Source organism: Trematomus bernacchii, unplaced genomic scaffold (assembly GCF_902827165.1).
Source record: "Trematomus bernacchii unplaced genomic scaffold, fTreBer1.1, whole genome shotgun sequence".
Taxonomy (NCBI): Eukaryota; Metazoa; Chordata; class Actinopteri; order Perciformes; family Nototheniidae; genus Trematomus; species Trematomus bernacchii.
In genome coordinates, this window is record NW_022987547.1 from 1,950,347 (window position 1) to 1,970,309 (window position 19,963).

The 19,963-nt window shown below is 38.7% G+C and overlaps 2 protein-coding genes across 2 annotated transcripts; one reads left to right on the forward strand and one right to left on the reverse strand.

Moving 5' to 3' along the window:
• Positions 1-1,068: 1,068 nt before the first annotated feature.
• Positions 1,069-11,588, reverse strand: si:ch211-282j22.3 (ER degradation-enhancing alpha-mannosidase-like protein 3). The gene is made up of 21 exons (XM_034123225.1): positions 11,295-11,588; positions 10,740-11,174; positions 10,555-10,600; positions 9,459-9,559; positions 8,419-8,458; positions 8,158-8,270; positions 7,768-7,921; positions 7,421-7,555; positions 7,135-7,240; positions 6,643-6,740; positions 6,374-6,499; positions 6,189-6,272; positions 5,627-5,710; positions 5,372-5,496; positions 5,079-5,244; positions 4,677-4,834; positions 4,498-4,585; positions 4,184-4,357; positions 3,864-4,029; positions 3,541-3,732; positions 1,069-3,135 (listed from the first exon to the last, which is right to left on the reverse strand). Exons 2-21 carry the CDS (start codon positions 10,832-10,834, stop codon positions 2,879-2,881), a joined length of 2,508 nt encoding a protein of 835 aa, XP_033979116.1. The 5' UTR covers positions 10,835-11,174; positions 11,295-11,588; the 3' UTR covers positions 1,069-2,878.
• A 4,198-nt stretch (positions 11,589-15,786) lies between these two features.
• On the forward strand, positions 15,787-19,949 carry LOC117476411 (annexin A3-like). The gene is made up of 14 exons (XM_034122947.1): positions 15,787-15,860; positions 16,247-16,286; positions 16,376-16,423; positions 16,616-16,703; positions 17,014-17,108; positions 17,197-17,310; positions 17,396-17,486; positions 17,611-17,690; positions 17,998-18,054; positions 18,229-18,322; positions 18,774-18,869; positions 18,974-19,032; positions 19,260-19,382; positions 19,510-19,949. Exons 2-14 carry the CDS (start codon positions 16,275-16,277, stop codon positions 19,567-19,569), a joined length of 1,017 nt encoding a protein of 338 aa, XP_033978838.1. The 5' UTR covers positions 15,787-15,860; positions 16,247-16,274; the 3' UTR covers positions 19,570-19,949.
• The last annotated feature ends 14 nt before the right edge of the window (positions 19,950-19,963 follow it).

Below are 19,963 nucleotides of genomic sequence, written 5' to 3' on the forward strand. Positions count from 1 at the left end.
TTAAGGCAATATGTAAACTCATTGTTTTTAGCTAGCTGTTTTAAACCAGCTAGTAAAAACGGATCCACAACCGAGGAGTCGCTGTTTCCCACACTACCTGAAGGCAACAGTTTACTGAGAGATTACAAACAGAGCACAGGAGGTGGACGTGAGACGTGATGACGTGGTAAAACCGGTTTAAATAACCAGATTTACACACTGCCAGAGATATGCTGATACAAATTGATAATCTAATTTTAATGCTGTTAAATTTACATAGCCAATCATTCATTTTTTCTTCGCAATTCATCATTAAACAGCTCAGATTTGCTAATCATATTTTATAATAAATAAAGTGGTTGAAGAAGAAAGTTGATAAGCAAATAGTGTATGTATGTAGCAGGTGCTGTGAAATGAAATCGCATGACGTATTTCAAGATATACTTCAAATAAACAAACACATCATGGTTGATCTATTCCTATTGTTTTCCATTCTGCCTATTAACTCCATTATTCTTTTCCAAACACTGGCTTAAATGGGGAATGACATCTCGTGACAGTTTGTTTGCTCAGAGTTGAAACACAAAACCACAATTAAAATAAAATGAAACCTAACACCAAACTGCACTTCCATCTGTGGAATAAATCTAATGAATCAACATTAACAACTACTAGTATAAATGTTTGAAAAATAACATGGATGATTTACCATGTGGGAAATATATTTCCTTTCATTTCAATGTAATTACACGCCCACCAGGAGCTTCATATACTCAGAACTATAAATATAATTTCACTTTACCATTAAAAATAATATTGGCTTGTGTTTAAATCTTGAACACATTTATTGGGACTGTGCTGTCTCACCCATGGGTGATTCTGAACAAAGCTGAAACTAAAACCATATGTTGTTGAAGCAGCACACAGTGAAATAGTAACATGCTTTAAAGTCAGGTTCAACAAATTGACTGTGGAAGTTCCAGATTTTATTATTTTAGTAGAAAGAAAAATTCCTGAGCTGATACATTTCACTGCTGCGGATAAATGCAGTTATGTAAATGTAGGATGAAGAAAAAAAAAGAGGTAAAATGTTTGATAATTAGGTTTTTAATTGTATTAATGAGACTCATAGTCAGAAAGTAAATACAGAGAAGAAACCAGAAACAGGAGCTGTGTCACACCTCTCTTTTGGCACTTTTCAGCCACTGTTTAACAGAAACTTAGACAGCTGGAAATAAAATAGCATGTAAAATGATTTAAAAAAAAGAATCCTCTGCTTCTTGTCCATACTCCGTTTCTGCCTCTGAGCTGTAACACACACAGTCCTGAGGTATGGGTTGGCAAAAGCCTTATAGAGGCAAACAAAATTAAAATACAATTAAGATAAAACAATCATGTTGGATTTTAAATTAATTCAGCAGCATTTAAGAACAGGTCCACTGTATAACAAAATAAATCATAAGCTCACATTTGATGTACCACAAAACACAAAAATCATGCAACAAATTATTAGTGAGAATAAAGTGAATATGAACAAAGTGATTAAAGAGTTTTTATGTATGGAAGTGATTACACATATCAATGCCCAGATAATGGTTTAGCTTTAGAAAGACAAGACTGTATTCATCAAAACAATGTAAATGAAAAAATTGGCCTTTGCAGGTCGTATGTTACCGACTGATGCAAAAACCTTTCTGTACTTCAGCAAACTCAATGGAATATAAACTAAATATTAAAACAATTTGAGTAACCCTGTAGAGTTCTCCTTACATTTGAAGGTGGCCAAACGCATCTAATCATTGCACAATGTAAATGAGACGATGTATGACTGCAACTATTACTTATTGCAACACACACAAACTAATGAATCTGCTTAGACAATCGTACCCGTGTTTCAAAGTGCATAGACCAACCTGTGACTTAGCAACAGTAACACTTAGACTTCAGCTGTAAGAAAACAGCTTTGGTAATGTTTGCAAGATGGCATGATCAAATACAATTTAATAATGAGTGCAGTTATTTGTATTTGGGGAAGTAAAGGACAAAATCTGCAAAATCCAAACCTTATTTCTTAATAATAATAATACTTATGAATTCAATGGTCAATCTTACAACATTTGTATTCTTTTTTCCTTGCATGATGTAAGGGTTTCCTCTGCTAGGAATGATATTATAACACACACCTTATCACACACGCACACACACTATAGCAAAAAGGAAATTCAGACACACACAGATGCTCACAAACATTTCTTCAATAGGTCAACCTGGCAAATTGCATTCACTCTTTAAATTCCCTGAAGTTGCTTGCAAGTACAAAATAAACGTCCCAAATTGGCCCCAGTTCATCTCCTTCATCTATCATTGTATTATTGAGCATCGACGGCAGCTAACACCACCTAGTGGCCAGGTAATACTCCATCACTGAATATTTAACAGTAGTTATCGAAGTGAAAAGGTGCACTAAAAAACAAACTGCATTGCATAAAAAAACCTAGCTAAGTACATTTTGGCCTTATCTATATTTCCCTCTAAACTGAAGTAATTCTACTCAATTATTTACGTCATTAGCATCACAACCACCATGTACTGTATGTGCCTACAATAGCAACACTACAGGCATCTTAACCTACAGCTTTTGGCCTTAAATTACCGATTTTAGTCTCATTCCAGAGAGATCTGCACCACATAAAATAAAAGCCCCACGATGTCTCTCTGTCTGATAAACCATATTTAGGTTTCAAAGTCACGACAGGATGAGAAGATGGCCGTCACACTGCTTTACTCTCCTCTGTAAACATGCAGGCGGGGTCAGTTCGAGCTCTGTGTAGGGCAGTGAGGGGCTCTGAGAAACTGACGAGAGATCAGTGTTAGGACACTGCTTCTGGATCAGCAGTGGTCAAGGCTCTGCGTCTGGAGCGCTGTTTGAGTTTGTGTTTTGAGAGGAATCTGCTGAATATGGTTCAGTTCTGTCATCCTCTGTGGCTTCTGTGCAGAATTGTTTGTGTTGTGCTTCTTGCTCCACTTCCTTAAGAATCATCCCATCTTTCTCCAAGACAAACTCCAGGGTGGGCCCTCTGGCCGCTCCGTCCTCCAGCTCCCCCTCCTCTGCCAGGCGGAGTTTGATGTTCATGCCGGCAGGTTTTTCTGTCTTACCTGCACAATGAGGGCCAATGATATGCAAAATTAGAACAAGACCACCGAGAGGAATTAAGATTTGATGTAATTGTGTTAGCTGGGAGAGCAGTGCTCCTTCTGAATCTTGTTAAAGTAGGAAAGTACACATTTTAAATTCTTTAATCTTCCTCCCATCCTTCTCACTAGAGTTCAAACCCGGGAAAAGATATCAGAACTACTGACCTTTTCCATGAAAACATATAAAAATGGCTAACCAGAACTAGTTCCAGACCTATAGATTGATTACTAGATATGGCGATCTTTGGCCTTAATAACTATTAAGACTCATATAGGTTTTTGCATATTTCTCCTTGTTGCATGAAGTGTTGCTTTAAGAATGACCAATGTATTTGGACTGTTATAATATGTCTCCATGCCCCTCACCATGTCCCAGCTGCCTCTCTTTGGGCAGCAGCAGCACATCCACATTGTGATTTTCCTTCAGAGCGGATGTGAGCACGGCCCCCTCCTGGCTGAAGAGGAAGACTAAAGGCAGGGTGAGATCTTCAGTGGAGTCGCCGTCTCCAACCATTTGGAAGAGGGGAGAATCCTGACTGTTGCTTCCCTCTCGGTGGTCTGAGGAAAAATAATAAGGGAGCAATTTGAACGATAGTGTCTTTTTGAGGACCAAGTCAGTATTTGATAGCCACTATTACCTTTGAGGTGGACTTAAAGAATATATGTGGTAATCTGGTATTTGTCCTCACCTATAAAGATGACTCCTATGGCTCCTGCTTCCTGCAGATGACGAGCCTTTACAGCGAACATGCAGTCCCCACGCAGCGCCACGGCAATATGCCCTTTAAGCTGCGCTGCATTATCTACTGGCACACATGCAGTGTAGGGGGAGGCTTTCGCTATGCTGCCCTTCACCTGGGGAAAAAGAGTGTGTTATTGCATGTTATTTGTAGTTTTTTTTAAAGTTACATCTCTGTCTCTTTGGCTGCACGGCAGTAAGTGGTTTGTATTTTGATCTTGCTTGCCATTTTCCCTTTTATATATCTTATTATAGTGACTAGAAGCTCACCCCGTGCTCCTGCTTGGTTAGGTCCATCCCAAACTTGGCAGGTCCCGCTGTGATGACTGTCCTACCCAGAAATGGGGGGGATATGAGCTGAACAACATGGGGCACCACCTCCTCTTCCTCCGGTGCTTGGCTCACCTCTGCTACAAGTTTGACCCGGTAAACGCCTTTATGGTCCTGAAAGGGATTCATATTTAGAAACTCTCTCAAGGAAATTCTGTGTTTTCTTAAAATGCCAAGAATATGTTTTGCTTTCATAACATAACGTTTTTGAGGTCTATACGAAATACCATTCGAACACTGTCTCCTCCCATTACCTCATTAAGCGGGGTGAGAGAAATGCCCATGCTTTTCAAGAACTCGACTGGTTCCATCCCATTGTCATGGAACGGGAGATCAATTTCCCTGTAAAGCAAAAACACACATAAGTTAACACTCAAAGTAATCATGGTAAAAAATGTTTTCACTGAGGATTTCACTTTAAAAAGTCACACACCTGACAGGTACAGGGTGGAAGGCTCGTCCCACCCCGGTGAGGTACTTGTAGCTGTCCCGGATGGTTTTAGCAAACGAGGGGTTGTTGGGGAATAACGTCTCCATGCTGGGGCAGGAGTGTGTGAACAGGTCTTCTTCTTGGGAAAGAGGAACAGTCTCCTGAGGAACAGGACCGACAGCTGCTCAGTTCACAGTAGTTGTCAACAATAAACAGTATTGCTTAGGACAAAACTACTATTCAATTACTTGTGACATTAACTCCTATAATAACTAATTCATACACAGTTAAAATGTCCTTGTCATGATTGAATCTACTAGCAGCTTGTATAAATGAGATATTTAGAATTTAAAATAGCTATATGAGGTGTATTTTTTAGTGTTCATATAACTTGATAATTCTCACAGTGTGGTTGCCTTGATAGGGGGGCTTTGTGATGGAGAGGGACACTGGGAGTAGGTGGGCCTCGGTGGTGAAAATGTAGTCGTCGATATCGATCGGCAGCTGGCTCTTCTCCGAAAACAGCAGGTACAGGTATTTAAACATCTCAGCCAGGAAGAAGGAGTCCATCCTACACATCAGGAAACATATGATGTTATTGCATGTTCATAACAGATGTTTTGAGTTTCCATAACAACAGCTAACACCAAACTAAAGTTGCTATTACATATGAAGCATGTGTGATGGCATTTGTTTACCTGTCTTCATGCATCCCAGTGCGGACATCTTGCACGGCAGCAAACCCGCAAGGCACCCTGGCGTAGGCGTTTAGCTTCTCCACGATGGACTGTCCCACTCTGAGGTAGTAGGGGTCGCCAGTGGCCTGCAGAAATGTAAATATTATTTAAACTACACATCTAATAAAAATGCTTAGTGTATATATAGTGCCAAAGTGTAGTAGTTTCATCCACTTAAAAGGGTAATTTAAGTTGTTTATGGCACTGCCCTGTCACCTTATAGAGGTAGTAGGTGCTTTCTGCAAACTCTGGTCTCAGAAGGTGTTGGCCCCAATGAACTCTGAACTCTGAGGTGAATGCCTGCAGGAGATTAAGCAAAGAAAGCAAAAGTGAAACAGGCTTCTTCTAAGAAAGTACAGATTTCATACAATAGGACAAAGAAGATAAGCCACAATACATTTCCATTCGATATCTTTTAATCTGTTGTTATATCATGACATATAAACTATATCTTAGAGTGTTACAAATGTGTGATATGATATACATTTTTAGAAGTTTATTTTATATTAAAATGTAAGGTTTTTTCATATCTATACTTACATTACGTAATTGCAGGCAGTGTTGAAATGAGAATGAATGTTTAAAGGCAATATATTATGTCATGTCATATCATGTTTCAATTTAAATTGTCCGATTCAACTCAATAGAAAGCCAATAGCAGACATTCCCATCTGGCTACTGTTCTTAGCTCTTGTTGTGTTCAGTTTAATACATAGTTACCTTTATAGTATACCTACTATATGCCGTTAATTAAGCAAAAAGCGCAGAGATCCTTTACCTCTGGAAGGAACTTGTGTTGTTTGGTCACTTGGTAAAGCATTTCATGAGTCTCAATAGCTGGTTTCAGATCCCCTCTCAAAACCTGTGTGAAAAATGAATGTCACTCCAGAGACACGTGTGCAGTTCTACGGACCCCTTCTGTGATTTAATGGTGGTAAATGTGATTAATGGAGGATCTCTGACCTGTAAGCCGGGGAAGAAAGCCAGGAGAGAGTCCATCCAGCTGCGCACGCTCACAGTGGGATTGTGCATGTGGACGTTGAGCAGCAGGGGGGGCTGACTGATGTACTTCATAATGGCACTGTAGTGCTGTTACAGACAAACATCATGAAACATGTATTAGCAAGCACCGACAAAATGGCCAATTACGTGTCAGCAGGGAGTACAATACAGCAGGTGCCAAAGGCCTGGGTATAGATGTCTATGTGGGTGTACAGTGATGGAGGACTTACAATGTTAAACCTCTCCAGGAAGACATTGTCTCCCAGAAGAATGTAGGCCTTCATCAGATATTCATAGTACGAGTCGATACCAGCACCGACTCCGCTTTCTGCAAACACACAAGAGAAATGATTATGGTTCACTTAAAGAGCAGTGGAATAGGTTTATGTTTTTATTCATCACTAACTTTGTTAATATGCACATTTCTGGTTTGACACATTGACTTCAAACATTAGAAAAGGCTTGGAAATCAACAGGTTTTTAGGCATGTACCACAACACTAACCTTTTCAAAATGAGAATAAAGAGACATGCTATGTTTACTACCAGCTGTATGTAACCCTGAATATAAGTGAAATATTCTTCTTCGTTAGCCATGTAAACAAAAAGAAAGTAGGAATTGTGTTGTTTTGAAATTAGGGCAAAATCCAAAATATTTTGTGGATGTAAAAGTAGTTAAAGTTCTAGTTTTCATTTTTTGTCTAAAGGAAATGATTGCCTCACCCCTCCGGACCCATTCTTCATTGTGGATATTGATAACAGTCCCCACTAGGTCACTTCCCTTCTGTCTCCTCTGCCAGAGGACATCCAGAGCCTTCCTCGCATGTTCCTGTGAAACAATAAGAAGCACCACATGTTTAAAATGCGTATGGTAAAAACAGTTAAATCATTCATATTTTAATCCATCCTCAATGACTATACTTTATTCTTTTGTCTCAGTTATTTCAACAAAAAGGGCGTGTTACACAATAATACAAAACATCTCTATAGAGGCAGAGTGAGATAATACCTCAAACACAGACTCCCCTGACAGCCTGCTGAGAGCAGCAAACTCCAGGATCATTGTTCCAGCACACGCTGTGCAGGTGTCCGATTCTGTGCCTGTGCGTGAAAGGGGGTTCAGGACTCCATACCGCAGATTCACCTGGAAAACCAGAAAATAAAACATTAATCTTGTCACTTTTAGTAGAACATTTTTGTCAACTCGAAGCTCTTGAAAAAAAACCCAGCTACCAACTAAATAATTTAAGTTGAATAATAAACCATTATGCAAATCAGTTCATCTGTGGTGCACTGATTGCAATGAACTACATCTAAAATAAGACTTGTGATATTTAACAGTATAATTAGAAATACCTTAGGGTAAGGTAGGCCACTTGTGGTGTTGAAGGCAGGCAGTAATCGATGGCCCAGCTCTTTGGCCATGTGTAGAAGCTCATCGCGGTACCACTGCATCCTCTCCCCGCGCTGCTTTAGGAGGTCGGCCATCACGTGGCCTCCCAAAAGCCCTCTGGGGAGAATTACATAAAACAAGGAAATGAAGGTTTTACTTTTAAAATTGCATTGAAGAGTTTGGGGTGAATAGGTTGAAATATGATATACAGAACAACATTTCTGACCAGTAATAGTGATATGGGATGTAATTATACATCAGGAATAATTATCCAAAACATTCTGCTTCACTCAGATGTTGTAAAGACTAATCTAAGAAGTGGATGTAGACAGTTAAAAAGACACGTTTCATACCCTAAAACTCTGATGTTGGTCTCAAACACCGACACCACCACATCGTTGTCCAGCCGCACATCCGTCACAACCTTCCTCACTGCATCCTCAAACTCATCCAGCTTGTTTAACACCTGCTCACACACAGACAGGAACAGATACAACTCATGTCAAGATAAGGAAGGAAAAAAAGCCTGAAAACAAAAGCATGGCGAGAAATAAGACTCCAAAACTCAATTAAATCCAACTACTTTGATGTTTTTAGCAAGAGGGAGTACTCACCACCAGGGTATCCAGTGTGTCTATCAGTGTGAGAGAAAACCTGCGGAAAAGAAGGAACACATGTTGTGATGGGAGTCAGCACGGGGGAGCTGGTGTCCCACTTCGCCACTAAATTAGCCTAATTTGAACTGATAAATGCCAAACATGTTGAATAAACTGTGAAATGATATTATGCAGCTTGGCTTGAGCATGAATGGAAGTATTCCACTGCAAGTCCATGACTTATTGCCATCCTGTAAATGTAATTGACTGAAATTAGCATCTTATTCATGTGTTCCTGAGAAACTGGGGCATATAGTCCAAGTTGAATTAAGTCTGTCTGAAACAGCATGGTATTACTAAATGAAATTAGTAATTTTCTACTTTGAAAAAGTCAAATACTGTTTTAGGATGAGAAGAAATTACATAAATGTCACATTTTGTGTGGAATCTATATTCCATTTACCCATTTGCTCCCATGCAAACTTATTTTGGACTTCATATCCTAATTTATCACCAAATAAATAACCTGCATAAATTCTATTTTTAAATAATATGTTCTTTTTAATGTATAAATAATAGTATTTCAGAATGCAGAGCAACAGATCAATTTCATGTTTTTTGTTATCGTATACCTTGGAAAGTAACGGGAAACACAAAAATCTCCACTTGACCTTGATCAAATCTTTACATTTGGATGTCCTACAATTAAAATAGGAATGTGGATTCAAAATGGCTGAAACTCCCGAGGCGTGTTTTTCTTTTTAGAATCTATCGCTTTCTTTAACATTCTCAGTGATGAGTGAATCTTGAAAGAAGGCAAAGGGCTGGACAGATATATATTAACTTGAAACAAGCACAAATATTTGGGTAGTTACATTTTTACAATCAGCAAGGAGATTAAAAAGCAACTGTGGCACATCTCTGAAGAAAGCTCTAAAGAGATATGGCATTCCAGACAGTTAGAGTACATAATAAACCTTAGAGGATAGATTTGTTCTAAAACTGATTGATTAAAAAGAACATGGCTTGTTAGCTTGAGGAAATGTAACCCAACTTACTTCCCCAAAGAGTCGTCTATATCCCCTCTGTTGGGCTCCTGGCCCCGGACTCTCCCCCGGCAGCTTAAAGGCATCAACTCGTCTGCTGGATAAGCATTTTTCTGCAACACAAACAACAAAAACTGCCTTCAACTTCATCAAGCAGCCAACAGTAAGGTGTCATTAGGAAAAGGTGGCTGGAGTGTTGCAAATTCTTTAAGAGGGAAAAGCCCCTGGCAACTTGAAGCTAAACACAACCGCTGGGTCACTATTGGTACATTATTATGTATTTATTTCAACAAGGAACATGCATACAAATACAATAATCTCTGAAAAGAGAAGAGATGAATTATGCCAGATTTGATCTAATAGCTCATTTCCATCTGCAGTCCTTAGGTAGGTACATAACAATCAACAAACACTACAAACATTGCATAATCTCTATCACACAAACAATTGTAAAACATGATTTAAGTACAGGTCAATAAAATAATACATAGTACAGTTAAAATATAATATTACAATACAGTTATAATTGAAAAACTCAGATTACAGTGTAATTAATGTTGGCATGACTGGTTGCTTAATATCATTTTTTTTTGTTAAAGTCAGGGTTTTTTTCACTCATCGTTTTCCCTACATTTTACTGGCTACTGAATTGAGCTTTCCAATCATTGAGATCGAGGGTCAACATACAGCCTATAGGGAGCATATTCTCTAGATCTTATTCTGCCTGAACTTTGAACCACTTGATGGTCTAGCCAACCCTGACCCAATCATCTCTGGCTGTCATTGCTTTCTTTCTGTAGGGAAAATCCTGACTAGGACCCGAGGAAGACAACTGTGTAATCCCTGACACAAAGCTGAATCAGAATGTTCCGACACTGCAGCTGCAACATAATCCTGCATGTTGGCTTTCTTCACAATCTCACAAAATCCGATCCAACTGCGTTGTCAGCCCCTGATTCAAGCTTTCCTAAACTGAATGACCTCAATCGAACTCCAAAGCATGTTACTCTCACACAATAAAGTAGTGCTTTTCTATAAATGTTTTCTTTATTCAAGCTTTTTATAACTTCCCTTTAACAGTAATACAATGATTCGATCAAAGTCTTACCATGTAACTCCCATAAGCGTGATCAAACATTTCGAGAATCTGGTCCCTGCAAAAAGAAATAGGGACAAAATCATGGAATGAAAATGGCACGAACACTGTAATTTTTCACAATATAGAAGAGACTTTCAAAGCCACTCACTCACAGACAGATCTAAACAGGGTTATACATGTCTGTATGTCCTCACCTGATAACAGTCTTCTCCTCTAGTGTCATGATCTGGCTGTCTTGACATTTCACCCAGCCAAGAAGACTGGTGATCAGTAGAGTTTTCAGCAACATCCCAGCAGAGTGTGTTGCCTGTAAACCTCGTGTAATCGTGTTCCAGGTTCAGCTTTAATATGGACAAACAAACTGCTGTCCTTTGTCCACCGCCCACACAAAGTCAAACAGTCCAGCAGTCCTCCTTCAAAGCCCCGATCATCCTCATTCAGGTAGAGATAGGCTGTAGAGATCTGGCTAACGTCTGGCTGACGTTAGCTACCTCCCAGCCCCATTTCCATATGTCCACGTTGGTTTTTTCTGTAGTTGATCCAGTATTGTAACGATCACCACATGCCCTCAGTGCACTTCAACTGACCGTTTCCATGTAAACAATGGAGGCAGCTAGCTACAGCTCAGCCTTAAGGACAAGAAAACATAACCGTTCACAAAACACTGGCTTGTTAGTCCAAACAGGGCTGGCGGGAAACTTTTTGTTAAATCAAGAAATGTAAACATTTCAAATTAGGAAAATATTTACCAAATTGATAGTGAGAGTGTGTAGCTAACGCCTGCTAGCCATCACAGTGCTGGGAGGATCCCTGTTGCTAGCCAGCTAACTAGTTGCTAACTAGTTCACCGTTAACAGAGCTAGCTAGTAAGCTAACAAGCATAAAAGCTCAATAAATAAAGATGGCTAAACATGAGCCTTTTCTAAAGTCACTTGCATTGTAAACTGGCTGTCATAGAGTTAAATGGTCGTTGACACGTCGTCCGTATAGGAGCCTGACGTCGGGTACCGAGCTGTCAAAGGACGGCAGGCTGTTGTGCTGCCCCCCGGCTGCGGGTCTGTCAGCTGGGGGCAACTGTGCCCTGAGTTTAGAATCTCAGGCAAGCTTCACTACCACGTATGCTTTTGCTGTTTACGAAGTCTAGCTTTCAGCTGATGCCCCTCGTAAAGTAGTTATATAAACATGCTTATAGACGCTTTAGATTAGTTTGAGGCGAATGGTTTCAGCCTGACATTTTAAAGGACATCGTATTTATACATCCATGGTCCAGACAGGGAAAAAAGTCCCCTTGCAGGTTGTACTGAGGGCACCATTACCAAAATATAACAGGACAGATTTGTGAGTAAACCACCAGTAACTTACTGATCGGTAGTATATTTTTAGGGTCCAATCATGGTCCTATTGAAATCTAATACTTTATTTATCCCACAATGAATTGGCCATAATAAGCTGCTTTCAAGCTGTATTAAACTTTGCACAAATCCAGGCATGGGGAAAATAGTGTATTGCACATGGGTCGTGGCACAATTGCACAAGAGCGCCCCCTACATCTTACTCTATAGTTTGCCACAAGATGTCGCAGTTGCCCCTCACCTCTCCCCTGCTGAAAAAACCAGCAAGACCAACAAGGCAGGTCTTGGTAAACCAGCCTGACCAGCCAGTCAATATTAGGCTGGATTAGTTTGCTGGTTTAGAGGGGTTTTGGACACTTTAGCTGGTCAGGATAGCTGGTTTGGTCACAGTGGTCTAGCTGGTCACCATTAGCTGGTCGGGGATAGCTGGTTTAGCTGGTAAAAGCTGGTGGTCACAGTGTTCTAGCTGGTCACCATTAGCTGGTCAGACTGGTATGATCTTGAGTAGAACTTTAGCTGGGATTACTTGATGGTTAAACTGGTCATATATGATGATGAAACACTCTCACCCAATTGCAGTAGCTCAATGAACATCTATCATTTCAGATCAGAGCACCTACCTTACCAGAAAGGTACCAGAATGTATAGAATGTATTGTCTGTAAATAAATACTCATACATCAAATGATTAGAAGCAGGAAAATAATTTATAACACACAATGAACATTAACACACATTTGAAAACATTTTCACAACACCCATTACTTCATATTTTTAAGCAGTTTCCTTCAACTGTTTCTTTCCGCTTTTCACAAGGTCCTGTATTTTTTGTGAAATGTAGTAACCGACAACTTCTCCCTCTCGGTCTTCTCCACGTTTTGTGAATTCAGCCATCCTCTGAAGCACTCTTGAAAAGAGAAAGGAAAAACAGATTCACTTTTAGCTTTGTGTTATGATTACTTAAATATGTGCACTGTGAGATGAAAAAGAAAAATGTATCAAATTTAGTTTTGAACATTCACTGTGATTGGGTCTATTATCCACGCAATACACCGTATTTAATTTTTTTCTTAATTTACATTATTTTATTTCATATTCTGTTCTTGTAAATATAATATTCTATTATATTACATGTATATAAACTTTTTGCACTACTTTTTATTTTGTATTTTTGTATTTTATTATATATGTTGCATTGTTGGAGGAGCTCAGGTCAGAAGAATTTCATTGACATTTCTACACTGTAGCTGCTGAGCATATGAGAATGAAACATTTGAATCTTAAATCCAACACTTTTTTCAGTGGAAAATCCTAAATTGTAGGATAGTTTGGCCATAATAATGCTTTATGATTACATTTCTAGTGAGAAGTGTATATTTTACTTTCAGAATCTACCCCCAGTGGATGTGTAGGATCTACAGTATGATAGATATATTACTTTACACCCGGAAGTATGTATTGTCATTCTTATTGTCGATAAATTGAGGGATACACGCTATATTTTATTAACACCAGTATGTACTTTATACATCCACCTCGAGTGTTTGTCTCTGCACTGGAAATGATTTAATTTGAAAGTTCAACCGCATATTATATAGACTATATCAGCGCCACACCTGCGTAACACATGGTGCCTCTTGTCTGAACCATTTTTTAAGCGATTTGTAATCTATTCTTGTCGACTTGCAGCCTAAATACAAAGATAACTCCACTCTCCTACCACTGCTTACCTCTAATGAGCCTTGGTAGAACTAGTGTCCCGAGTCATTGGGTCCAGAACTGACTGAAGACATGTGGAACAGAGTACAGGCATGGTTCCATGTACAGGAAACTGGAACTTTGAACAGGTGTTTTCATCTTTTCTGCCTGAAGATTCACAAGTTCTTGATCAGGTGTTTGATGTGGGCTGGCATGATCCTTTCTGCAGCGATAAATAAAGAAAACAAAGAAAACATTTTTAATAATAGTAATGATGGTAACAACAATAATATTAGTATAACTATTTATATAGCACTTACACAATTGCAAAGTGATTCTCACAACAAAAATAAAGAACAAAACAATATCAACAATAAAAAAACAAATGATTATAGGAATGTTAAGAGACAAAGAAATTATAAACATTCTGAGAGGCCGACTACAAAAGCTAGACTCAATGGCTTTTGATGACATCAATGAGCAGTCCCAATAGATGCTGTTGTATGAAAAGAAATAGAATAGGTCCAGATTTCTTCTATTTTGTGTTGGATGATTTGTTTTATTGATTGCTGATGGATGTATATATATAGGGTTTATTCAACAGCAGTAAAGCATTAAGTTGCTAAATTAACGTACACTGAACTGTAAAACAACTTACCACTATTTAGGAAAGGCTCTGATCAGGAGAGTTGACTAGTAGGACAGCTTTTTTCAGCAGGGTCAGTATGTCACTTCCATACCTCACCTGCATTATATGCATTTATATGTTTATGATCAGTGATATTCATTTGACTCTGCCTGCCACATTGTGTAGTACACAGGAGTGTGTGTTAATACGTTTGCTGAGATTAAAAGAGCCATTAATGAGGTGATTATTGTGCACAAGTAAAAAAAATAGTAAATGTATTTGGCTTTACGCGCATGATATATGTGTGCCAAAGCACAATTAAGATTATAAAACAATGATTGAAATAATAAATTAAAAAAACGATATTAGTTATTAGTATAAGATTTACAATAACACACGTAAATCATATATTAATCAAGTTTGTATTGGTATTTCAACATGATTAACTTTAACAATGCAAGAACAATATAAGAGTAAACATGTTGGTAGAGATAATACAAGATACTATGGAAAACGAAATATAATCTACTGATACAATAAAAGTTAAACAGTGATCAAGTTATGGTCTATAGTATTGATAGTAAACTATAGTAGCATAATTGATACAAACATATTTCAACCTTCTGCAGTTATATGACATTAAGAGATAACAGGGCCGTCCCTCCCTACAGGCCGATCATGCAGGCTGCATGGGGCCTCACATTGCGCAGGGGGCCTCGCGCAGGGGGCCTTGCGCAGGGGGCCTCTGCTTATGAGCTCGGCTTGTGCGCAGCTCTCAGCGCAGTTCACGGCGCAGTTCACAGCGCAGTTCTCAGCACAGTTCTCTGTCTGTCTAGTTGGCTTACATAACAGTTAAAGTTTACAGCCCAAAAAACATGGAGCATTTTTTCCCCTTTTATTCATTTTTATGTTAATTTGCACATTTCATGGTGATGCTCAGCCTCTCCCCTTAACTCCTAACAGTCATCATCATGTCAACCACAACACAGAGAAATACTGATAGAAATGTGTGTGTAGTTGTTGATACATTGCTGACAGAGGGAACTACATTTGAATACAGATTTAAGAAATATCCGTTTTTGAGCATGTCATAAGCATGTTTTGTCTTGACTATATTAAAACTATATTATAATAAAATAATAATATAGTATTTATATTATTGAGGGGGGGCTCATCTCACAATGTCGCTTGGGGCCCCAAGTTGGCCAGGGACGGCCCTGAGAGATAAGGTCGATTGTAAACGTTTATTTCGGTTTATGTCCTTCCTCCTTCTGACTCATGTCCTCATCCCTGCCTTGAGCAAACATGACTTTGGAACTGTCAGTACAGTGCTTGTTGGGTCACTCCTGAAATCAAATGGCTTCTGTTCAATACTGATCAGAGGATACTGTTTCTTTTAGTGAAGTGTCTAGATTGTTGAGCAAGAGTCAAGTTACAGAGAAACGCTAACATCCTGCTTACATCCCGCATTCTGTACAAACCACAGTGTAAAACTGAGGAGGAGTTGTGAAAAACATCATGATTCAACTTCCTCCAGTTTAAAATGGGCGTTGCCTTTCCAACTTCCCTTAAAGGTGTGGCGATTTTGTCATTTTGTGAAATTCCCCCACTGACATCAATCCAGTCCTCTCACTAAAGGTAAGATAAAAAGTAACGTTTCTGACTTTTGATCGCAGTATCTATTGATCTTCGTCGTTTTATCTGTCTGTGTTCCGTGTTTTGACTCTTTTCCCATCGGAAGGGTTGTTTGACTGCAGAGTCCGACATTAAAACGTTAAAGGCTTTAACTGTCTGCAGTTCTTGTAACGAACATGTGTCCTCGATTATTTTGGCTAACTAAACTTCAAAATGTCATAATAATCAAGAAGTGGATGCCTATAAATGCGAAGGCAGTGAAGGACAGAGGATGAGGAAACATTTGCAATGCTAAACAGAAAAAGGAGTCTAAAGCTGTAGAAAATCATCAAAATACCCTTACAGTATGTGGAGATGCTGATACTGTATGCTTTTTTTCTTCCTTTTAGTATAATACGTTCATCTTCAACTTCAACAATGTCTGGTTGGGTGAGTATTCAGGCATTCAAATTGGAATATAGGCTTCAAAAATGTAATAAAGGTGAAACTGTAATCATCTATGTTGACTTGTTTTTTAGGAAGAATTGGAAATGCTGTTGGACTCCCCCTCCTCACTGACTGCGACAGTAAGTTGAACATACTCAACATTTTTAGTGCCTGAATGATAATGATAGTTATTGTATAGGTGGCTTTTGCTTTAATAGATGGTGGCAAATACTAATTGAAAGCTTAGAACGTACAAATAATAAACTGCAAACAATTTAGCATGTTGTATAAACAAATACTTGGAGGTTTACATGTGTTTCTGTGCTCCTCAGTCCAATGTCAGAGGAACTGTGAAGGATAAGCCTAATTTCAAAGTGGATGAAGATGTGTCTGCACTAAAGAAGGCTATGGAGGGCATTGGTATGTTAATTCACCAGTATCTAATATACAAGACCAACATATAAAGCTGTTTAATCATTATTTACTCTGTGTAATGTGTACATGTGTGTGTTAGTTAGGGTTTGGAATCACTGGATGCTACAACTATTATCAAGAAACGTAATAAATATTAATGATTAATTTTTTTAAGAGTGTATTGATACAATGTTATCACACAGAATTTCGCAATACTATGCTGGTATCAAATTGTTCCCACACCTGTCTGTTTGTAGAACAAGTGATTGTATGAGGTTTGAGACCTTGACTGATTTGTGATGTCTCTTCTCTACAGGTACGACAGAAAAGACACTTATTGAGGTGTTGACCCAAAGAAGTAATGCTCAGCGTCAGCTCATCGCTAAGGCCTATGAGAAAAAAAACGGAAAGGTATAATGTACTTCTATAAACTCAATATTATTTCAAAATAATGTCGTACAGTTAACCAAAATCTGTTTTATTAACATTCCTCCATCAGAAACTGATAGATGATCTGGAGGGCGACACCCAAGGAGACTTTGAGGACTTGTTGGTTGCTTTGGTAACGCCAACCGCTGTCTACGACTGCCAGGAAGTCATCAAAGCCATCAAGGTTAGATTTGGTCGGGTTAACTTTAAATGCCCTGGTTCATAAAATAAATTGTAATGGCCATACATTTTGGTTGTATTGCAAACAGGGAGCAGGGACAACTGAGTGTACGCTGACAGAAATCTTCGCTTCGAGATCCAACAAACAGATCAAGGCCTTGTCTGAAGCATACCTCGCAGGTTGGTATCCTAAAGACAAAGTATTCATAATTTCATCAGTTAGATAGTCACTTGTTGGCAAATACTCATTAAGCAATGTGTCTACACAGTTGTGAAATTCTCCTTTTGTGCTGTTTTATTCAAGAAACTGGAAAAGCGCTGATTCATGATCTGAAGTCGGAGGTATCTGGAGAGTACGGCAAGGCACTGCTCATCTTGGCTGAGGTACTGTATGTTAAATTGAGACAATAATTTGCTTGCATTCCTGAGAAATCATCAAAAGTAATTTTAGCTAGACAATCTACACGTTGAGAATAAATGTTTCATAAGTCTGGCTTCAGTTATTGGCCTGAATTGTAAAATGGCTAACTATGTTCTCTACATACCTGTTCATCTTTGGAAAGATTGTAATCCTTAATACCAGAGTGTGACAAAGTATGATAAAAATGGCATCATTTGATAAAGCAAATTCTAAAAACATTGGATTCAGTCTATTTAACACAAAAATGTATTCTTCTTTTTTTCTTAACAGGGGAAGAGAGACGAGAGCACCAATGTGGACGCTGCTAAAGCTAAAGCAGATGCTAAGGTATATTCATTGCCTCATATCCACTAGTTTCTCAAGTACATTTAGTATACTAATACAGGATAATACATTCATGTTTTGAAGTCAACATAAACCTCAAATAAAAAAATGATCTTGCTAATTCAAGTCTGAACCTGCTTTTGTTTGTATTCTCACACTCACTCTCATTCTTTGCAGGCCCTGTATGAAGCAGGGGAGAAGAAATGGGGAACTGATGAGGATAAGTTTATCGACATCCTGTGCCACAGGAGTGTTCCCCAGCTGCGACAGAGTAGGTTCAACCCACACATTTTTTTATCTGTATGCTAATAAAATACAAGACTACCAGTATGCAGCCCACTGGCGCCTGTGAGGTTGTACAACAGTGTCTGTTAACATCAACATGCTAACGTGCTGATGTTTACCTCTACGATTTTTAACATCACCATCTTTGCTTTAGCTTGCTAGCATTTGTTAATCAATACTAAATGCAAAGTAATACTAATAGTGTGGATGATGGTAATGCCATTAGTTTAACTTGACAAATACAAATGTTATGATATAGAATGTGTGCACCAAATTACCCTGGAAATTAATCCAGAATATATTCCGTGGGGAACAAAACAATTGCATGGCAATCGAAAAGGTAGAGACATTAAATGCAATGCCGCTAGCATGGCTAAACAACTATTGATGTAATTTTTACTTTGCCACCTGACCAAATCGCTGATGTCTTCTAACAGCTCTGGTAGAGTACAAGAACATTAGCAAGAAGACTCTGCAGGAGAGCATTGAGAGCGAGATGTCTGGAAACATCGAGGCGCTACTTGTTGCTGTTGGTGAGAAAAATGTGCCATGTTGTCTGCCTATTTCTGATCCTCACATCTTACAATTAACATAATATTGATTAGAAAACATGTATTAACATATGTTTTTTTATTAGTGAAGTGTGTGAAAAACGTTCCTTTATACATGGCTGAGACCCTTTTCAAGAGCATGAAGGTAAGTGATACAATATGTCTATCTATAACTTAAGCACCTTTTCAAACACCAGAGCCAGTGGCCCCCAAAACAAAATTATTTGTTTGGTTACACCCTTTCACTTTTAGCCACAGCAGACATGTGTTCATCACCAGTGGTGTGGAAAGGAATGCTTAGCCACTGTTTTATAGCTGCAGCTTTGACTAAATGTGCACCACTGCTTATTTCCCAATTGTTCTTTTGTCTAGGGAGCGGGGACCACCGAGTCCACTCTGACCAGGATTATAGTGAGCCGCTCTGAGGTGGACCTGATGGACATCAGAGCACAGTATAAGAAGGTGTTTGGATTGACCCTCTACTCCCAGCTAGAGGTCTGTGCACACACCTAGATTAAACTGAATTTTCAATACCATTTAAGTAAACATTTCAACAGTTTCAAGTGCTTATTTTGAGATATGACGTTCCCCTAAAACCCTGTTCTCTCTCATGTTTGTGTAGTCTGAAGTGTCAGGCAGCTATGGCGACGCCCTCAAGCATCTCTGTGGCCAAGATGAGTGACTCCTCCAGACATCTGTGATGAGAAACATGTGGTGCAGAGGGGAAGAACCGCAGCTAATGACCAGTCCCTGACCCTTCCAAAAGCATCGCACATTTTCTTTCTGGAACTAATCATCTAGAAATGCTTTTACATGTGGAATTCCAGTAATTTTCAACCAGACAGCTGACTGGCTTAAGAAGAAGTACGGACAAGAAGATGCTGATGAACGTCTTATAATATATATATATAATAGTTTGTATTACATGTATAAAACATAATCAACATGTCTTACCAAACAGTTGTTATTGCATATTGTAACTGAAAGTGAACCTATAAGTTGGAACAATAATAACTAATGTCATACATTTCTCATCAAAGAAAATAAACATTTTGTATTCTACTATTTGATGTGAG

Bases quoted from the DNA above. Each gene is read 5' to 3' on its own strand.
- LOC117476411 (XM_034122947.1), top strand. The intron at 17,109-17,196 runs GTATAATGTACT...TTCCTCCATCAG, and splicing joins ATGAGAAAAAAAACGGAAAG to AAACTGATAGATGATCTGGA. The intron at 18,055-18,228 runs GTATATTCATTG...CATTCTTTGCAG, and splicing joins AAGCTAAAGCAGATGCTAAG to GCCCTGTATGAAGCAGGGGA.
- si:ch211-282j22.3 (XM_034123225.1), bottom strand. From the start codon at position 10,834: ATGTTGCTGAAAACTCTACTGATCACCAGTCTTCTTGGCTGGGTGAAA. The intron at 7,241-7,420 runs GTATTATCTCAC...ATTGTTTCACAG, and splicing joins CAGGGGAGTCTGTGTTTGAG to GAACATGCGAGGAAGGCTCT. The intron at 3,136-3,540 runs GTGAGGGGCATG...CTCATTGTGCAG, and splicing joins AGAGAGGCAGCTGGGACATG to GTAAGACAGAAAAACCTGCC.